Below are 20,281 nucleotides of genomic sequence, written 5' to 3'. Positions count from 1 at the left end.
AACCTAGGTAATGATATCCTTCTATCTGTACAGGAAGGTCAAAGTCGCATTCAGCAGCTTGATATACCTCTTGTTGAGCAGGCCAGTGAGCCTACACCTATACCTAGTCAGCGGGCTCCACCACGCTGCAGTGCGTGTTGGACTATTGGACATACTAGAAGGAATTGTCCTAATATATAGCTATATATTCAGCTACTAGATAGTCAAGTCTAATGATGTTGGTGGTTGAAAAGCTTCAAATTAGTATTAGAAGCGGCAAAAATTCGTCGCTCGGGGGTATTCGTCGCTCGGTGGTTGATTACGTTAACTTAAGGGTCGTAGATTATCTAATCCGTACTGCAGGTGGTATTATGGCTTGAGCCGCTCGTAAACTTACTGTTCCAGTGTGACAGTGACCAGAGCGAGCGGCTTGCGCCTCCTTGGGCTTGGCGGAACCTCCCAATTCTCCCATCCCCAAAATCATACCCTCAAACCTTCGCCCCGTCGTTGGATGCCTCCCGCAATTTTTCCACCTCCCCATCCATTTCTTCCTCCCCAACCCCATCTGTGATTGATGACCTCGTCGACTAGCCCCGTGTCTTCGGCCTCATTGCTTAGGACAACGGTCCCCTGCGTTGCTTTCAACGCTTCTCGCACCTGCTCGCATCAGGTCGATTGAAGAGGGAAAAGTTGGAAAGGGAAAGGAGGTTCTCCTCCGGCCACTCGTTTTTCTTTGCTGGTCTTTTTTTCCTTTCTTGATTGCGAACTTATTCTTACCTTGTTCTATAATCTTCTATTCACATTCCTGTCTATATTTCTGCGATCTGCAGCTGGTATACATCCATCAGCTTTTGATTCCCCTTGGTCTCGCGTGCGGATTGTTGCAAACGACTTCAGCATCTATCCTCTGCTCATCAAACACGACTCTTGTTCAGACTAGGCTGCTCGTCCGAACTCGGACAGAGCCTTGATTCTACCGCTGGAACCTGACATTGGTGTTTTGCGTCGACTTGTTCGAAGTCGACGCAGCGTGGAGACACTGCCATCATGAGCTTCATTCAACGTATTGTGAAGCGGTTGCCCTCTACGCCGAATCTACCCTTCGATGACAGCTCACGCGAAAAGGCTCGGAATTTTTCCAGATTCGCTTTCCTGAAGCGCAGGATACGATTAAAGGGCAACTCGTCGATTTCCATACCCCTAGGCTTTGTTCTGTTATTCCCGTGCCTTGTGATTATCCTCATTTTACTCTTGTTCGTGCGACATCCAGCCTCTCCTGGAGGGATTCTCATTCCGGCAGGCACTCCGCCCTCGATCAGGTTCGAATTGCATCCACATCCCCTTCATCCTACCACTCCTCAAAGCTAACTGCCATTCTTTGCTACAGGAGAATAAGTGAGAGATATGACAAGGTCTTTGCTACTGGCTGCTTGCCAGTTGAAGAGGTGCCCCCTGACTATAAACGGGCAAATGCTGCGTTTGTCGTCCTCGCCCGTAACAAGGAATTGGAGGGTGTTGTTCAGTCACTCAAATCCATTGAGCGTCACTTCAATCGCTGGTACCACTATCCATATGTATTCTTGAACGACGGCGACTTCGACGATGACTTCAAGGCCACCGTCAAGAATTACACGAGCGCCCCTGTGGAGTTTGGCAAGATCGATGAGACCATGTGGGGTTTCCCTGACTGGGTTGACCACGAGGTTGCCAAGGAAGGTATCAGAAAACAGGGAGATGCTGCAATTATGTATGGAGGCATGGAAAGTTATCATCATATGTGCAGATTCTATTCCGGGTGAGTGTCTTGCGGCTTGTCGTGGTTAGCTATGATTAACGTGCCGGCAGGTTTTTCTACAAGCATCCCCTCCTCATGAAGTACGAGTGGTACTGGCGTCTTGAACCGGAGATCAAGTACTTCTGCGATATCACATAGTACGCACTGAACTCCAATCTTTGCAACTGGCCGCATCCTCTAACTACGGACAATAGTGACCCTTTTATCATGATGGCCGAGTCTAATAAGACTTACGGTTTCACTATCGCCGTCAAAGAACTCCGCGAAACTGTACCCAACATCTTCCGCTACGCGTCCGCCTATATGCGAAAGAATAATCTCAAGTCGAAGGGACTTTGGGAAATGTTTCTTGAGAAGCCTGAAGAGGAAGAACCCAAGCCGGAAGAAGAGAAGAAGGACAAGCTTCCCGACGAGATACTCCTTACCGATCCGGGCGAGAATGCGCTTCCTGAAGTTGATCCAGAGGCTATGGAGGGCGAGAAGTACAACATGTGCCATTTCTGGAGTAACTTCGAAATCGCACGGCTGGATTGGTTCCGCAGCAAAGAATATGAGGATTTCTTTGAGATGATGGACAAGAGCGGGGGCTTCTGGATGGAGAGAGTATGTTTCCAATGGTTCGTGGTCTTTATTTGGCTAAACTGACTTTTTTTTTTCTTAAAACAGTGGGGTGATGCGCCTATCCACTCGCTAGCCGCTGGCGCTCTCTTATCTCCCAGCGACATCCACTACTTCCGTGATTTTGGCTATCGTCACACCACGATCCAACACTGTCCTGCAAATGCGCCTGCGCGACAACTGCCCCGAATTCCATATCTGGAAAAGACCACGGTGGATGAGAAGGCGCGAATCGAAGAGGATGAATACTGGGCGACTTTTGACGCCGTCAAGGAGAACGGTGTTGGTTGCAGATGCAGGTGTGATACTGATATTGTGGATGTTGAAGGCAAACAAGGCAGTTGTCTCGCCGAATGGGTAGAAGTTGCTGGAGGATGGGCATCTCCATAGACCTGAATTGCCTTTGGAACCCATCAATGTACTCTGTATAATGTTTGCAACACCCTTTCCATGCCTACTTGTTCGATTATGAGCGCTACTTGGGTCGCCCTGGGAGTTTTTTGCTTGGGCCTGCAGAATGCGTTGGCCGTGGGGTTCTTCTGGACGGCGTTTAACGGATCTGACGACTTCTCATACGGAAGACGGTGTGACACCCTCATATTGACAGATTCATCTAGCGTGCTTCGTACATCTTGTTTGGATTGCCAAGTTCTTTAATTCTTGTCGAAATCTTCATCTCCTTTTCAGAGAATACCTTGACTGACTTCCCGAAGAGTTCTCTTTTGCGCATTGGCTGATCCGACTCTTCGACGATGCCGCTTTCAAAGCTGTGGCTCATGTACCGCCAGCGACCGACTCGTGTGGAGTCTTCTTTCCACAGGCCCCTGTTACGGATGCCTTGGAGAGTCTTCCTTCGGCCTGCCTCAGTTTTGAGCTAGTGCTGTTTTCTGATCGCCATTCGCTGAAGCCCCCAAGTGAGCGTCCTTGGGAACAGTGTGGGAATAGTTATGGCCATCTCAGACTCTCGAGGCCTAGCATTATATGTGAACCGACGATGACACAGCGGAAATGTGGCTGTTATTGATGCCTCCGATATTTAATCATTAAATTCCTACCTCTTTTTTCCCATGCCTCTTGATATTGTTGTTCGCCTCGCTGTCTCCTTTCAACCCAGTATCCCCTTTCTGTTTCTGCCCTTCTGCATTTAATTCATGACCCGACTGTACATATTGTCCCCAGTGAGCCCCCGTTGAGGAAGGGCCCCTTCATATGCGTCATTGAGTCTCAAATAATACACATGAGCATGACTTGTCCATAGAACATGAGCTAATCCATCTTTGTGACGTTGCCCAAGATCGAATTATCTGTAAGCTTGTACGCATCGCTGTGGTCATGAAGTTACAGAAAGAAGGATCAGCCTCCATCCCCCGCGCGATTCATTCCGGAGCTGAGTAAAGAATAGGAAGAGGAGTGCATATTGAGGGGCATTCAAGTATATGTTGATACCCCGGATCCAATTCAAAATGTTATCCCAGGGTTCAGTTAAGCGGAGGGCCAATCCTCCATACTATGGACCGCTTGGCCCTGACATGGAGGTGCTGCATAGTCTAGGCCTGTTCGGGTTTAGCAGTGATACTTTTATCGTTATCAGTTGCTCCAACGATAATAATGATAAACGACTGAATGATGATAATGGTGAACACCACATGATGAGGTAACTGCAGCCTTAGTATCTAATGGCTGCCTAGGGAATACTGGACCTAAGGTACCTAGTTATCTTCCACCTGACTTCGATACTCTGGTCCTTGTAATTATTGACACGGACTGTAGTAGTCATCCGCTGTCATGTGCCCCGCCCGCCCGCCTGTGGCTGTTCTTGCTATCTACATTGACAGGCACAATCCGTTTCCCCTCATCTACTTTCGAGAAGATCTGTCAAAAGGCCCATCATACGCTGATCTACTCTTTCTTTGATGTAGGATAAGGATCTTCATCTTGGATTTTTCCATCATTCAACTGACTTGTGTGCCTCAGTGCACCTGACTACTTCTCCCCTTAGCCCGGGAAGCATCCTCTCCGCTGCTATAGTAATCATCGGGCATCCGCCTATTAGGCAGATTTGATCTTGGGAAGTTCACTGACAAACTGTCCTTTATCATTCTCAAATAGAACTGGGCAGAGCTTCCCTGTGAAGTTAACGTATCCCCCCTTTCAAATCTGTCCACTAGACTCAGTCTTCGTTCTCTGTACTCGACCGAGACTACGCAATCACCTCATTGCTATGACCATCTCTGCTCGATGACAACCGCACTCTGAAACATGGCTGACTCTCCAGAGCCCTACTCCAGACGTCCCTCTGTCTCAGACACACCTCACCTCCAATATCCAACGTTTCCACCGCTAAGCGGTTCTGTTGAAGAGTGGTTATCCCGATCGAGACCTACAAGTATGACGTCAACTCCAGCGGCAGAACACACCAGCAAGTCGTTGAGTGAAAGTTGGGCAGCCTTGAGTGTTTCCGACGCCCATTCTGAGGATGGCACTCGTTCTGAGCAGACTGACGCGGGGTCTCTGATCGATCAGACCGGCCCAGACGACGTTGCGAGTCTCGATGACCAGTACAGCTGCAGTGAGGCTGATGGGGTTGGCGAAGATGACACTGATGAGGAATATAATCAAAGGATCAATGATTCTGAGTCTCAGGAGCTTCCCTCCATATTTACTCAAACCGGCGACGCCATCGATGGTAGTAACCTTACAGCTAAGACGGCCTTTTATCAATCGAGCGAGTCGATTCAATTCGTCGAGCCTGAGCAGTGGCCTGAAGCCGAACGAGTAGAGCTAAAACACACCATCCGGGTCATTGACAGCCTTGAGTCCACAGAACTCCTAGAGCATCTTGGTCGCGACTATCAAGACTCCCTCCTCACAGTCACAGTCCAACAGACAATGACAAAAAGAAGCCTCGACACCGAGAAACCGTTTCGTGTGCTGTATATTGGGCACTCCGATTATCGCACTATCATACTAGACAAAATCGGTGATGTTCTAGTGTCAAGCTCATGCAGCAGCTATGAGAGTAGCTCCACTGAGTCTTCCAGGTACCATGTCGTTCCCACTGCATTTGGTGCAGGGGCCGTACCGAATTTTGCAGAACTTCTTCCGATACATGTGCAGCTCATTGTCGACGAGTGCGTTCAAGCTTCTTCCGACGACTCTGGCTCGATCAGTCTGATATTCAAGAATCGGCCCGCATGCACATCTTCTTGGAGCGGATTAGACTACACAGTCTCATCCTCTTCGGACTGGACACTCCCGGACGTAGCCATCCTTTTCTTTTCAACCATGGACACTCCTGATGCTGTGGAAACGCAAAAACTAGCTCGTATCTTCATGGAAAGACATAGTGTTCCGACTTTGATGATCTCGGAGAAGCCGCTGTGGAAGATGGCGAGCGAGCCAATTCCTCTGAACTACCATAGTCTTCATATGTGTCTGGAGTCTCGCCATCCAACTACTGGGAAGACTACAGTTCTGAGGAGGTACCCCATCGATCTGAAAACTTTCGAGAGCATTACTCCTGGGCAACTCAACCGGAACCTAGCTTCTCTAGCAGAGGTCTGTCCTCGCGTGCCATCCAAAACCCGGATGCACCTATCAGATTCTCCAGAAGAAACGAAAAAGCGATTCTTTAGCGCGGAGATCTTCAACAGGGCGATTTCTGGCGTCTACTACCGAAATGACGACCGCGACTGGATGCCCCTCCTGCGTTTGAGTATCATGACAATCATTTTCATCACGGCTATCACGTTGTCCTATTCGGCCCTACAGGTTACTACTGTGTCCCTCTTACATTTGTTCTCTCATCCTACCTTTTCAGACCCCCCATCTCCTGTTGTAATGACAAGCCCCTCCAGCCTTCTTTCCATGGGAGGACTCGAACAGATTTCCCTTTCAGCACCGTCCGCATCCGCGGAGGAAGTACAGCTGCTCACAAGTCAATATTCCAGTCGACCTCACTTCGGGAACATTATTAGTGGAGTCGCATCTGGTCCTGCGCAGGAGACGAAATCGAACCAATTTCAGATACAAGTAGTCGGTGATTGCCACCTTGTTCTAAAGCCTCCGCGTACGTTCTTCAGTATGAAGAAGCAACCGAAATTCGATGTCCAAATCAGCAGAAACAATGTTTCTCTTGCTTACGAGTTCTCCAAGCTCTTCGAAGGAGTGTACACGCTAAGACTGGACAGGGGAGATGCTTACGGTGTCGTCGACATCATCATCACTGCAGACACAAAGCCATTCCTCAATCAGACCATTTCAGTTGATCTGGGGACACCCTGGCTTAAGATCTCGAGCTGGAAGCGAGCGGCGCAAGCTCTTTCATCCCAACTTGCGCGAGACTTGGGTTTAGCGCACACCAGCCTGTCAGAGGCATACAGTCGGTTGTGCACCGATTTGCAGTTGATGATGGGAGATGTAGTGCGGAAAGCGCATTTCTTGCGACATGAAGCCGATATAATTCGGCAAGGCTCTGCCCAATTTTCTCTGGAGACGAGAGAGGCAGTCATGTCTACGTCAAAGCAAGTTTCAGAGGTCGTGAAGCGCACTGCTGTGCAACCATTTCTGGCAGCCTCATCCGTGATACACAGTCACACGGACAGATTCAACAGAGAAGCCAAAGAGTTCATGGGCGACACATGGAACAAAGTCAGCACCTCTGCCCGAAGTCTCGACCTTGGGGCCCTCAAGCGCCAAATGCGAAACTCTAGGAAATGCGACGCTTTGGATAGGGCTCAGAGAAGGGTAAAGACTCTGATGAGGCGAAAAGCTGCCCCACGCCTGGAAGATTCCTCATAAATGTTGCAGTCGGCGAAATTTGGCGTCTATAGTTCATTACTTTTTATTTTTATTTTTTATTTTTTTTTTTTTTTTTCGATTGTCCTCTATCTTGTTTGGGAAATCTTTCAGGCGATAGGGACGTACGAATAGTCATAAGCACGGGTTAACAGGGTTTACGAGAATATAGCTTATCTGATGACTGGAACAATTGCTAATTTACGCTTTTCATGCATCCATCCTGGCAAGACAATCATGCTGAGAGTTCTAGGACTGTCATAGATCATCTGTGCTTTGTAGTCTGTAGGAAATGGCCTTGAGCGGTGGCACTAGTGGAGTAATTGTAGCCTTAGGCTACACTGCTGGGGGCCGGGCATGATTATTTTGTGAGCGGGACGAACTCCCCACCTTTTGCAGGCCCTGAATCAAAACATATTTTGCCTCTTCCTTTCACTACCTTCCACCACAAATAAAACTTCCTCTTATCCGAGTAAAAGGTAAATAGTCCTTCGCTTCAAAACTGCAATTTCCAACTTACAAAACTTCTATAACCGCAGATTCTTCCACCATGTCTGACGTCGCTGAAACCAAGCCTGACCCCGCCACCAACGCTCCTGAGGCTCAGAAGCCTGAGGAGACGACACCCGCCGCCAACACTGAAGAGTCCAAGCCTGCGGAAGAAAAGTCCGTGGCCGAGGCTGCGGTTGACACTGTCAAGGATGCTGCCAGCAAGACATCTGACAGCGTTTTCTCCATGTTCGGTGGTGGTCCCAAGAAGGAGAAGAAGGAGGAGGCTGAAGACGCTAAAGATGAGCCTTCTGGTTCTTCTAAGGCTCAGCAGGGCGAAGAAGAGGTGAGTTTGCTTTTCTACACTGGTGTTGGTCTTGCTATTATGCTTGTTGTTTGGTGTCTTGATACTGTGGCTGCTCCTCAGTCCGCTCTTCAATTTCTTTCTACCGCGTGATATGGACAGCATTTTTTTGGAATGCGGGTTTCTCAAGAAAGAGATGAACTGTGAAACGTTCTTTATAAGCTACGGACTGACAGGTTTTGATAAATCTAGGATGAGGCGCCCGAGTCCCCTGATGTCCACTTCGAGCCCGTTATTCGCCTGACGGAGAAGGTCGAGACCAAGACCAACGAAGAGCTTGAGGAGCAGGTCTTCAAGATGCGTGCCAAGCTGTTCCGATTCGACGCTGAGAGCAAGGAATGGAAGGAGCGTGGTACCGGTGACGTTAGACTTCTGAAGCACAAAGAGAACCAGAAGACCCGGCTAGTGATGCGCCGAGACAAGACCCTCAAGGTCTGCGCTAACCACTACGGTTAGTCTCTATATACTACCCAGCTGAGTTGACTGAGTTGAGTCTAATCGTTTCGCAGTTGTCCCCGACATGAAGCTCAAGCCCAATGTCGGCAGTGACCGCAGCTGGGTTTGGAGTGTAACTGCGGACGTCAGTGAGGGTGAACCTGAGGCTCAGACCCTGGCCATTCGTTTCGCCAACAGCGAGAGTAAGTCCTGGATGATGATAGGCTTGGGTTCTATTCAACGTTTGCTAAGCAGACATTACAGATGCCAATCTCTTCAAGGAAGCCTTCGAGAAGGCCCAGCAGGAGAACGAGAAGCTCATCGGGCAGTAGTAAGAAGTCTGCAGCTCCACGCTCCTGGAAATTGCAGCTTTTCTTGTAACCGTTGAATTTCGATCCTATTTCGACGAATTTTGACTTATGGCTTATGGCCTGTCCCTGAGCTCATCATCACCCCTTCAATTCCATTATTCCCCGCCACAGCATCTTCTTGTCAATCCCCCTCCCCCCTTTCCCCCCGACAATCCACATCAGGGCGCAAATGATTCTGTAAGCTGGTGACAATGAGAGCCTGAGTCGACCGAGCCTCAGATTCAACGCGCCCTCGTCGTCTGGCAGATGATATCGCGTGCCTTAAGACGTTCGAACCAATTTGGTGGTAGATAGACATACTATCCCCTCGAATATACGCATGAATACACCCCACGTTTATGTACGAATTGTCCTACTTATTAGATCTGCTCCGTGAACTTTTTCTTGCAATGATTGCTCTCGTTTGCGCATCCTCAATTGAACGCATTGGATGTAGGCGGAGATGCTTGCAATTCAGTATCGCTATGACTTAGTCGTATGACGAAAGACATGTATATTCTCGTAGTCCTTGTGGTACAGCCAGTTGACTTCCGACTCATCCTATTGCACTGTAGGTCTGGATGAAAGCGACCTTGGTTGTATTCAGCTCTCTGGTGGCGGGTTACACTGCCCGCTACTTTCCCTCACTTGACAGCATCGACGAAAGGTCTCCACAATACGCCTCACTTTCCTGTCACGTTTCTATCTTTTCATTCTTACCTGGGCCGTTTAAAATTAGAGCTTACTTGGAGCTCACTACAGCTGGTCGACGGTGGACACTTGCATTTCAGTCCGAATTTCTGATTTCTCCGCAGGCTTGGCGCTAAACATCCAACCTCGCTTCAGCTTGATTCGCGCGACCCTTGAGCCCAATAGCCGATAGCTCTTTGTCTCCCATCGCAGTACTCTGCAGTAAAACACCGTACAAAAGACAGTTCTTCCGTCCTTCTTGATACCTCCGATCTACGGTCCGCCTAACAGAGGCCCGCTGGCAAAATGCCCGATGTGAGTCCGTCTGATTCACTCGTTGAATGGAGTTCCTGCGTTACGCCCTCCACTGCTTGACGCAGGTACCGATCACCTTGCTGCTATCGCATGATGCTGACGCCGATATTTTCCCTGCCGCGTAGGTTAAGAGAACAGTCCGGCTGGTCACAGAGCAGCATGTCGTGTACGTCGCCTCCTCTCCTACCCAACTGTCGGAGCCGCGCAAGAGCGATGCCTCTCTCCATGCCTTTCTATACACTTTGTGATTGTCTGAATACGTTGCGCACGCGCTTGGTCCAGGCTGTTGCTACACGCTTCCGTTTTCTACCGGTCTTAGTGGATAGAGCTGGTGGTTCTGCCTTTGTGTTATGTGGGGATGCTGACGCTTGCTCTTGCGTACTCTAGAAACAAGGACTCCGGCGTTGAAGGATTCCCACTGCGATCGTGGTCGATTGAGGTCTACCTCCTCAATGAGCACGGCGAACAGGTGCCGGCGAACGTCTTCGACAAGGTGACATACACGTTGCATCCCAGTTTCGGGGACCGGGCTGTTCAGAGTACGTCGCTTCCTTTACCGCTATGCTATCAAATTCCTGTCATGTCACGAAGCAAAGGGACTCTCGATGAATCGAGGCTGACACGCAACTGCGTCAAACAACAGCGTTCAAGAACCCTCCATTCAGAATCTCGGAGGAAGGATGGGGCGAATTCGACCTACAGATTGGCCTGACTGCCGCCGACAAGGAACACTTCCTGACGCATGACCTGAATTTCGCACAGTCGCGCTACGAGTCCAAACATGTCATTGTGAGCACTAGCCCTTGTGTTCTCGCGCGACCTCTTGCCTGAATCGCTCTTGTACTCATGCCTCATATCTTTGCAGACATTCAAGAATCCCAAGCCAGCGCTGTTGGCTGCACTGCGCGAGTCGGGACCAGTACCCGGTGACGAGAATGGAGTGAAATCGAAACGCGCCGCAGGAGGCGAGGAAGGATCGAAAAAGAAGAAGCGCACGGAGAAGAATGTGAGTCTGATTTCTCCTCTCCCAGCCGAGGAGGGTCTTTCCAGGCGAATATGACACGTAAACTAACCTCCTCCGGCAACAGGTCGACATGGACAAATTGGCGGACGGCCTCCAAAGACTTGGAGAAGACGACCTCCTCCAGGTCGTGCAAATGGTACATGACCACAAAGCGCCAGACTCATATACCAAGAACGATGTCGAGCGTACGTCTTGCCAAATATATAATTCTCAGAATGAATTTATCTTCGAGAAACAATTGCTAACTGGTATCGCTGGCTTGCAGAGGGCGAATTCCACGTCGACCTTTATACCCTTCCGGACAACCTGATCAAGATGCTGTGGGACTTTACACAAGAGAAGGGGGCTCTGTAGTCGCTTTCTTCTTGTAATTTTCTTTTCTCTATTTCTTTTTCGAAACCCGTATTCCAATTGTCTTCTTACCTTCTTAACTTCTTATTTCTTCCAGGTCATGTTATCTTTCCACCCACTTACCCTGATTTGTATCTCTGGTTCGATGAAGGTTCGTTGGATTTGAGTGGCCTTCGTACAGAGAAATATTCCAAGAAGTAGGGAGCTGGTGAGAGCAATGATCCTAGTGACTAATGAAACAACAAAGAGAGACATGATCAAGGACAAGGTCCAATTTCTAATCGGTTGAGATGATAATATCTTCAAGAAAATCAGTCTATCGAAAGATGAACGCCATATGCCCAGAAGAACAAAAGAAAACTGAAAACCGAAACGAATTGGATATCTCAAAGTTTCATGCAGACAAGGCCGGAGACAAATGAAACAGCACGATACTAGATGCGTTGAGAACCCAGAAGGTAAATCACCAAATATCCGCCCAGGAATGAAAGTAATGCCTCGTCAAGAAAGAGCCAAATGATAGTAGACGTCAAAACAAAATCCTGCAAGGAAAATGAGAAATAGACCAGAAGGAAACGACAAGAAGCCCGTTGCGCCCGCTGTGCTCATTCTAGTGGAGCAATGATATTGCATAACATAATGAGAAGTGGAGAAGAGAAGACTTTGAAGAAAGGAGGTCTACAGAATCCGGTAGCTGTGTATAGAGTTAGCAGACGATGGAAAGAAAAGCAGACGCTTGACAATCAACATACGATTTGAGTAGGTCTTCCAGACTGTCTGCACTGCAGCTCCTGCCTTTCGGGATCTGCTTTAAAACCTCAACGATAGTAGCGAAGACGTCACCTGCTCTGTAAGCGAGCAGAGCAGGGGCGTCAATGTGGTCCATTTCGGCGATCTCATGGTCCAGCTTGATGAAGCGGATGGTTGGTTGCCTGCGCGCAATGGTATCCAGGCAGTCTTCCACGAGGGAGCTGACGTTGGACTGCGGTCATTGTCAGTTGTGCGTTTCCACGACCATCCGTTGGAAGGGCATAAACCAATATATTACTCACCTCCGGGTCGTACACACACACCACCACGACCGTATCCGAGGAGACCTTCTCAATAGCATCCAGATAACCCCCCGCATCCACCGTCTCGACGGACCCGTACATTTTCCTCCGGGGACTGGCACGTCGTTGATTCCGGTTCTGCAGCTCCTGCATGCGCGACTCCCGCCACTTACGCATGAACTGCTCCTCGTCCTCGCTGGCAGAGCCATCCGGCGGCGAGGAGTTCTGCAGAAGATTGACATCATCAGTGACCGACTTGGAGTTGGAACGATGATGCGTATAGTCCATTCCCGTGGCACTGAGTAGGGTTCTGCGAAAGGAGCGCTTGCGCGCACGTTCGAAGGCCTGGGCATCAGCAATGACACCCTTGGGACCAGTGTTGGCGTCGAACTTGGTCCTGGGGACCTGGTATGTAGTTGTCCGTGAACCCATGGCGGTATCGTCAAAGTTTTCCGAGTCTGAGAAGTGTGCGTGGTCGTCGTGGTTGGTGTCGTTGTCAGAGGCAGGCTCGGAGTCGCGGTCAGAGTTATCTCGGTCCTCAGGATGAGTGGAGAACTTCTCCTGGTTGTTGGCAACAAGGCTGTTGAACTCGTCTTGAGCAGACATGACGAAAAGGAAGGAAGCAGGAGGGTGGGGTAGATGCCTAATTTTAAGGGTAGACGATGATGTTCGTGTCCCGAATTCAGCTCGCAGACAGGGTAAGTCGATCGCGATCACACTTTTTTTCTTTTTCTTTTTGCCGCTTCCTTTTTCCCTTTTTTGGGTTTTGCCTTCTGGCTAGGGTACTCGAGTTCCTTTCTAGAACTCTAATTTGAGAAGAGAAAAAGCAAAAGCAATTGACGAGAGCAATAAGCAGTACGGAGTAGGCCTATGCCCAAGAAAGGCAAAGACGATGACGAGGAGGATGACTGCGGTTGGTTTCAGAATCTCGGATGTTTCTTCTCTGCCCCTGAACCGCAGCTGGAGTTATGGCCGCTATTGGAGAGTATTCCAGACCACCCACGCCGATCAATTCCGCAATTGAGCGTTGAATCAGGAGATCAATTACTTTATTCGAGTGTCGACTTTGTAGCGAAAGGACCAAGGATTCAAAAGGATTCGGATTTGCAGGGTCTAGATAGAGATACTCCGTAGATAGGAGAAATCTAGACTAGTTGCGTGAGTGAGTGGCAGATGAAACAGTCAACAATTCCTGTCGCTTGGGGAGTTAGCGGGGGAAACTAGCGTGCCTTAGGTTTCTCTGCAGCAGCTCCCAAGCAAAACAAGAATAGGAGCCAATCATAGTTGTGTTCCAGAGGCCCCTGTGTTTCAGTGATGAAGATCCCATCTCAGCCACTTTTGGCAGGTCACAACTTTTTGACTTTTTGGTATCTGGGTTCTCGATGTATCAAATATCAATCGATTAGTCTAGTCAATGAATGGTTAATGCCACACACACCACTGGCACTAGAAGCAGCGAAGAACATTCCTCTGCTCATGGCTGGAATGTCCCACTCCTATATCACCTGATATCAAAAAAGGAGTGAAGTGAAGTTCAAAAGCTCATGAAGGCTAACTCATTATGAAAGTACGCTGGATCAGTCCGCTGACTGTTGTTTGCTCTTCCATTGGCTCGACACATTGTTATGACCCTCGTCAGGAGCGTCAGGCCACGTGGGAATAAGTGTTTCAGATGCAGATCCAACGCCATCGTGATGACGATGCTTCCGAACAGCCCGATCAAACCCTCCCAAATCCAAAATCGCAACTCATATCTAAGTCCCTCCGTTATGGCGCGGTTGCGGCGCTTATCACCACCCAAGTACGCCGTACTAGCCTCGATATGCTGCTGATTTCCAAGAGCGCAGGATAGGACCTCGTGGTGCCTAAGGTACTTACAAGCTGCACAGCGCTCCAACGTGGTCCGCTATACACCTGGTTCTTCACTGGAGCGCTCCGTACGGGATGGGAAAGAGACAACCAAGGCGTGGAACCATTCACCTCTTAACATCTCTACCTTGTAGCTTCTTGCTACCTGATGTCAAGGACCGGTAGATTCACGCAGCCCAGCAGCCGATTGGGTTTCATTCCTAGGGACCCCTCACAAACTCATGTCTTCTAGTCGAAGGATGATACCTCGATCCGCTGCTAAGCTCCTGCGTTTCAATAGCGCCATGTTTTCTGGTGAAACTCGAACCCCCGGCCAAACCTCAATCTCACCTATCCGGACCCTTATATGGCATGTAGAAATGTCTGGTATGCCTCGTATTAAGAGACTGTCAGACTCATGCGAAACAAGCCCAAACTGAAGCAGACCTATGAGTGCTTTCAGATACACCAGTATGTCAATCGCAGCCCTCACCGCCCATATCGTATCAGCCAAGCCCCGCTGACAGGAGGTCGAGAGCTGCCTGATATCGGCAACCGTAGCTCTAGAAACGAAGAAATTTTGGAATCAACAATAGATTTTTGTAATGTCAAATTAATTAGTTAACTAAGGGAACATTCGCCACAAGTCAGACAAAGGAAAACGTCATGGCCCTGTTCGAAAACATTCCCTCCCGTCCTATCAGCCGCAAGATGAATACATGCAGAAAGAAAGTCAATGCGCAAGAGAGGCTGATCACAAATGAATAGGCAAAAGAAATAGAAATCAAAAATAATGAAGAGTCCCGTAAGACCAAAAAAAAAAAAAAAAAAAAAAAAAAAAAAAAAAAAAAAAAAAGGCGACCATATAAAGACGGGAATAGGTATGCCAGACGAAAGAGCAAAGGTATAGGATAGGCTTGCAAGCGAGAATCCCTCCAAAGGAAAAAGAGGGAAATTAGAAGAACGAAGAAGTGTCCAAGGACGCGGACGTGTCTGCCGGTCTCACCCACTGTTCACTGGAAAAGGAGTGCTTGAATGGACGGTGAGTTTAGGCTTTGGGGAACACTCCTCATACAGCCATCCTAGGGGGGCTCGTAGATCAATTCATCATCAAATAGAAAAGAAAAGCAAAGATAACATATGAGCGCGCGCACAACATCAGCCATCGAACGTTGTCACCTAGATTTCCGGATTCATTAATTTGGCCCACGACCAACATCTGAAGTATTCCAAACCTCGATCAAGTGTCCAATCACCTTGATCTAGGTCCAAGTGATCCGCTCGTCCCGCTCCCCGCAAACGTCTTTTGTAGTTCCGGATGGAAGATTAAAAGCGGACATTGCTCTTGAAGAAAATATGAAAATGTATCGTACAACGGCGGACATCCAACCTATTGTTGCAGAAAATGAATAGAAAAAAAGCCGAATGATGGAATCGCAAATGACTGAGACGGGGTATCTTCGCTCGATGATTCTGTTCTTTTACCAGGCCCAAACCTTGAGCTGTATCACGAATAGAAATATCAGTAATTGTGAAATGAAGACCAAAAAAAACAAATACAATAACAATGGGGGTTTTTAACACCAAGGTACTTACAAGAGAATCCCAGGATCCAGTGCACAAACTGATGCCGTCATTGCTGACTCCAAGGCAGCTGACACGGTTTTCGTGGCCGCTCAGAGAACCGACCTTGTCACCTCGAAGAACATCCCAGACCTGCGAACGTCAGCTTGTGCCCCTGCTGCAGTGAATAGTTGTACCGTGCACATACCTTGCACTCGAAGTCATCATAACCGGCGAAGAGCAATCGTCCAGAGACCGAGAAAGCAACAGACGTAATGCCACAGAGAATTTGATCGCTCTGAAGCAAGCGAGTCTCATTAGCTATGAACGCAGCAGACATCATGAAACAAGAACACGAGTTTTACCTGGTAGATGTTCAATTCCCGATCCGCACGGATGTCGAAGAGACGGCAGGATGTGTCATCAGAACCTGTTCCAAAAGCGTTTCCGTCGGGGAAGAATTGAATGGCGTTGATATCTGATTCGTGTCCTGCAAAAGTCTGAACGGCCTTTCCGGTACGGATATCCCAGAGCTTGGCGAAAGCGTCGCAGGCACCAGAAACAAAGATGTTCTGGTTCGTGGGGTTGATGCTGATCGACATGACATCTCCCAGGTGATCCGCGAACTCAGTCACTTTGGATCCTGACTCAATATCCCACAGCATGCATGTCATGTCACCAGAGGAGGTGATAATGCGACGGTCGTTAATAAAACGGCAGCACGAGAGGTATCCAGAGTGCCCCGACAGTTCCCGCGCGACACGGGTCGGGCCTTCGCGGGAGGAGAGGTTGTAGATAGAGCAGATGTTATCGAGACCTCCACACGCCACGTAGTTACCACTTGGAGCATAAGCGCAGGTCATCACCCACGATGATCTCAAAGGAATGGCATGGACTTTGTTGGTGGTGTAGGCGTCCCAGATAATCAATTTACCGTCCTGCGAGGCGGACACTAAATGACGACGGTCAGTTGACCAGTGCATGGCGTAGATCTTGGCCAGGTGGCCCTTGAGGGTTCGTCGAGGCTTCATTCCGATGCGAGGTAAGGTATCGGTCTGGTTCTGCGCAACCTGACGAACTGTTTAGGGGGGTCAGTAGCCGAAATGGAACAGGAGACATTCGCGAAAGCAATGACAGTAAACAGGCTGCTGCAATTCCAGGAATTGACATTTCGCGAAAACTAATGGTTTGAAGGATTCGTACGGGTTGTATCTGCCAGCTCATCTTTTCTGCGCTTGATTTTGTCCTTGAGACCTTCAGCTTCGCGCCTGGCCGCGGTAATCTTGGCCTGCATCTGCTCGCCGCTCATATCGGCTGCCATTTCGACCGAAAAGTAGGTCCCTGGGATGGGAGATTTAGTAATTGAAATAGGCGGGCTTGGGTTGTGAAACGGAGTCGAAGGAGGCGGCGCTGTAAATCCCAGGGGATCGGATTGGGATGACCGGGAGAGGGGGCGGGAAGACGGCGGTAGGAAGGGAACAGACAAGAGGAAGAGTTGAACGAGAGGGAGCTGCGGGAGGAGGCGGTTGATTGGGTGTGGAGCGAGAGTTACGGCGGAAGCGACCGAGTGAAGAAGAAAGTTTCGACCTGGGGCAGTGGTTCGAGCTTTGAACGAGGCAGGGGTATCCGTGCCGAAGAAAAGGGTATTAAAGAGAGCAAGAGTTGTGTATGGTTATGATGAGAAAGAATTTATTATTACTACAAAGGAGAAGGGCCACAAAACCTGAAGGAAAAGCCGACTAAAGGGAGGAGGAAATTAATAACGTTAATGTAGGGGAAACAAGTCGAGATAACACCGCCGGTAGCAACAGCAATAATGGTTACTTACCAAGCAGTTAAGGGGAACTAGTACCTCACTACCACCGGCACTACGGAGTACCATACTCTAGGTAACAATACTATAATCAATCCATTACACTCATAGACATCGTAAGTTTTAAATCTATCTTCATCCTACCATTAAATCTTTTCCCTGTCAGTTTGCTTCAGGTCCGACAAAAGGGCCCAGATGGTAGACTAATTGCTGCAGTCATATTGACTCAGGTATTGTTTGGGATGGCGATCAATTTGACGGTTCAGCTGTAGACAACGGTGAATTGACTGCATAGTTAGATCGTATCTAGTCGACACAGCGATGCTCTACTTAGATAGACACCTAGATACGTAGTAGATACTCATTGCTGGACGTGGTTTGCAGAAGGGATACTTGTACATGCTCGCTAGGCCCAGACAACACCTGCAGTAGCAAGCAGCTGAACAGAGTCATGAACGGCTTGGTAATAGACGGAGCCTCCTGGATGGATACGGAAAAAAACCGCAGCAAACTTGATTGGGTGTTGGACCCACGCCATGTATATCGTACTCCGTACTCCGTACAGGTGGTGGTTGTCCTGTAATTTTGTATGGGTAAATTATCAAGGCTATTGCGGTCACTAAGACGCAGCCAGTGAAGGTTAGGGTCATTGATTGGTGATTGATCTCCCAAAGGGGAGGAGATTGAGACGTTCTAGTCTTCCAAAGAAATCGAGGAAAATATGGATCGTGGTAATTGATTTTATTGTGATGATGATAAAAAATATCAACTTAAATAGGTACCTAGATTATTATTATTAGTTGATCTGCTGAGCACAGAGGGAAAGAAAACATGTCTGGCTGCAATGAAATCAAGAGTGCTCATAATTCGCTTCAGATGTACTGAACAACATGTCATACCTGGCTCAGGAACTGATGACTGTTTTGATTGGAGCACGAGCATCTTATGCTGCGCATTTCATTATTCAATTTGGTATGCTAATGACGCTACAGGCGAGTAGACAGGTACATACTCCGTAGAGTGCGGGTAATCTGATAGTCCTATGTATGTCATATCAGCAGCCATGGTACATTAATACTTCCAATAAAACTAGATCCTGAGCATTATTTAGTTCTTCCGAAGTCCAAGTAGATATGGAAGGCGAAACTAAGTTGGATGAAAATAGTGCCTATATGTGGTCTACCTTCAATGTAGCACTATCTGGATCCTGCCCAAAGCTATCAACTATATAGACAGTATCTCGATATGGTATCAAAACTGATAATTCTTCAGCCTCACATTCGGCATTGCTCTCGGATGTCTTTCTTCTACGGTCTCCAGCCCCTGGATCGTGCAGAAATACTTGCTAAAAGTCCAGAGGTAGGAATGTATAAAAACAGATAGCCCCGGAGACCTGATCAGAGACGGGCTAGCGCTGCACCATGTTACAACCCTTTTTTGTGTCTCCCTCTGCAAGGGCATGGGGGAACAAGTAGCTATCTTCTTAGCTTTCTCTCTCCTCACACAAAGATATCTATCATTATAATCGATCATAACCTGACTTTACATTCTACTAAAGTATTTCAGTTGATGAGATTTTGTACCAAAATTGCACTTGAACGCCTTGGCATACTGTGCCCCCGAGATGCGAGCCCACACGCTGCAGCGGGTCCCATTTAAATTTGACTCCATATTGAAGACCTGTTATCCACTTCGACTCTTTGAAATGCAGGATCTGACTCCACTGTTGAATGATCGCTCATTGCTCAACGTTGGTCGTTCCTGAGTCCTGACTAACCTCAAGTGCTACTACTACGTACACCATTCCCAGTAAGGAGTACCCAGGTCCTAAGACTCCTGACCTAGCAGCGAACAAGCCGATTTTGGCGATCTGAAATTCAGGACTGTTTTCCCAAGTTCGGTCCAGTTCATACATGATTATTGACGTAAGTATCATGATCCAGTAAGCACCTTCATCATGACTCCACTGGTACATCTCTGGTTTTCTGCACTTCATGGGCCAGGAGGCCTTGGTCAATGCAGACAAGAACCAGTGCACAGAGCCGTATTTAACTTTTGCATGTTAAAATTGCACGAAATGCCGGTCAGGTATGAGGCCCGACAACGAATCAAACAGCCCGGTCGATCTGAGGACAGTTGATTATCTCATCAGGCTTTTGAGGCATGAAGTAAATAGACTCTTAGGCATGACGCAGGAATACCACCCTGTATGAGCGAGAACAGAACGAGGCACAAGGCTGAAGTCAGCATTCTGGACTTCAGATGTTGAATGCTTAAGTTGTATTATTGCCGTGTTGATAGGCGGCTAACTGGATCCCTGTTGGCTGGTACCCATACATGACCGATTTCTAAATATAAACGCACTTAAGTCTGATCTGTGCGTCTGAAAGCACATACAGATAAGAAGTATTCCATAGCTTCTCTTGGGTCTACCTTGATTCCAATAAAGAACTGCCCAAAGAGTTTGAGTAGGTTTCTTGATCAAGTTTCAACCTCGGTTAGATCACAGCAGCCTATCCAGATGCTGGATGGCTGTCCCACTTCACTGTGTACGGTCGTCAATGAATACTTTGCTGAACATGTAGAGAGGTTCTTACGAGCACTTTCTTATCTCTTGAGTGAGACGAGAGCATCATTCAACCTATAAAGAAGGATGAGTACCTTGTACGGTGCAAAAGCCTGCTTTTTGTCAACGTCAACTGGGGGATCGATACCTAGCGCATATTCCTGGCGGCCTGTATATCTTGGTATATCAAGCGATCTTTGCTGTCTACAAAGAATACAAAAGAATACAGATA

General features: G+C 48.3%; 6 protein-coding genes across 6 annotated transcripts; 4 read left to right on the top strand and 2 right to left on the bottom strand.

Moving 5' to 3' along the window:
- Positions 1-1,026: 1,026 nt before the first annotated feature.
- Positions 1,027-2,782, top strand: Aud_005674 (glycosyltransferase family 15 protein; the record flags this gene model as incomplete). Its single annotated transcript, XM_043290593.1, has 5 exons — positions 1,027-1,298; positions 1,367-1,774; positions 1,825-1,911; positions 1,969-2,377; positions 2,441-2,782. 5 exons carry the CDS (start codon positions 1,027-1,029, stop codon positions 2,780-2,782), a joined length of 1,518 nt encoding a protein of 505 aa, XP_043146528.1.
- Positions 2,783-4,651: 1,869 nt separating this feature from the next.
- Positions 4,652-7,192, top strand: Aud_005673 (uncharacterized protein; the record flags this gene model as incomplete). The annotated part of the gene is made up of 1 exon (XM_043290592.1): positions 4,652-7,192. One exon carries the CDS (start codon positions 4,652-4,654, stop codon positions 7,190-7,192), a length of 2,541 nt encoding a protein of 846 aa, XP_043146527.1.
- A 547-nt stretch (positions 7,193-7,739) lies between these two features.
- On the top strand, positions 7,740-8,809 carry Aud_005672 (Ran GTPase-binding protein YRB1; the record flags this gene model as incomplete). Its single annotated transcript, XM_043290591.1, has 4 exons — positions 7,740-8,024; positions 8,235-8,493; positions 8,552-8,680; positions 8,742-8,809. 4 exons carry the CDS (start codon positions 7,740-7,742, stop codon positions 8,807-8,809), a joined length of 741 nt encoding a protein of 246 aa, XP_043146526.1.
- Positions 8,810-10,190: 1,381 nt separating this feature from the next.
- On the top strand, positions 10,191-11,210 carry Aud_005671 (putative transcription initiation factor subunit (TAF30); the record flags this gene model as incomplete). Its single annotated transcript, XM_043290590.1, has 5 exons — positions 10,191-10,371; positions 10,476-10,621; positions 10,698-10,838; positions 10,921-11,041; positions 11,122-11,210. The coding sequence occupies 5 exons, from the start codon at positions 10,191-10,193 to the stop codon at positions 11,208-11,210; spliced, it is 678 nt and encodes a 225-aa protein (XP_043146525.1).
- Positions 11,211-11,885: 675 nt separating this feature from the next.
- On the bottom strand, positions 11,886-12,865 carry Aud_005670 (phosducin family protein; the record flags this gene model as incomplete). Its single annotated transcript, XM_043290589.1, has 3 exons — positions 11,886-11,901; positions 11,960-12,189; positions 12,260-12,865. The coding sequence occupies 3 exons, from the start codon at positions 12,863-12,865 to the stop codon at positions 11,886-11,888; spliced, it is 852 nt and encodes a 283-aa protein (XP_043146524.1).
- A 2,723-nt stretch (positions 12,866-15,588) lies between these two features.
- On the bottom strand, positions 15,589-16,991 carry Aud_005669 (WD40 repeat domain-containing protein; the record flags this gene model as incomplete). The annotated part of the gene is made up of 5 exons (XM_043290588.1): positions 15,589-15,609; positions 15,704-15,823; positions 15,879-15,968; positions 16,036-16,748; positions 16,874-16,991. The coding sequence occupies 5 exons, from the start codon at positions 16,989-16,991 to the stop codon at positions 15,589-15,591; spliced, it is 1,062 nt and encodes a 353-aa protein (XP_043146523.1).
- Positions 16,992-20,281: the final 3,290 nt, after the last annotated feature.

This window comes from Aspergillus udagawae (assembly GCF_001078395.1).
Source record: "Aspergillus udagawae IFM 46973 DNA, scaffold_4, whole genome shotgun sequence".
Taxonomy (NCBI): Eukaryota; Fungi; Ascomycota; class Eurotiomycetes; order Eurotiales; family Aspergillaceae; genus Aspergillus; species Aspergillus udagawae.
Note: the sequence above shows the minus strand (reverse complement) of the source record. Positions and strands in the feature narration are given on the sequence as shown.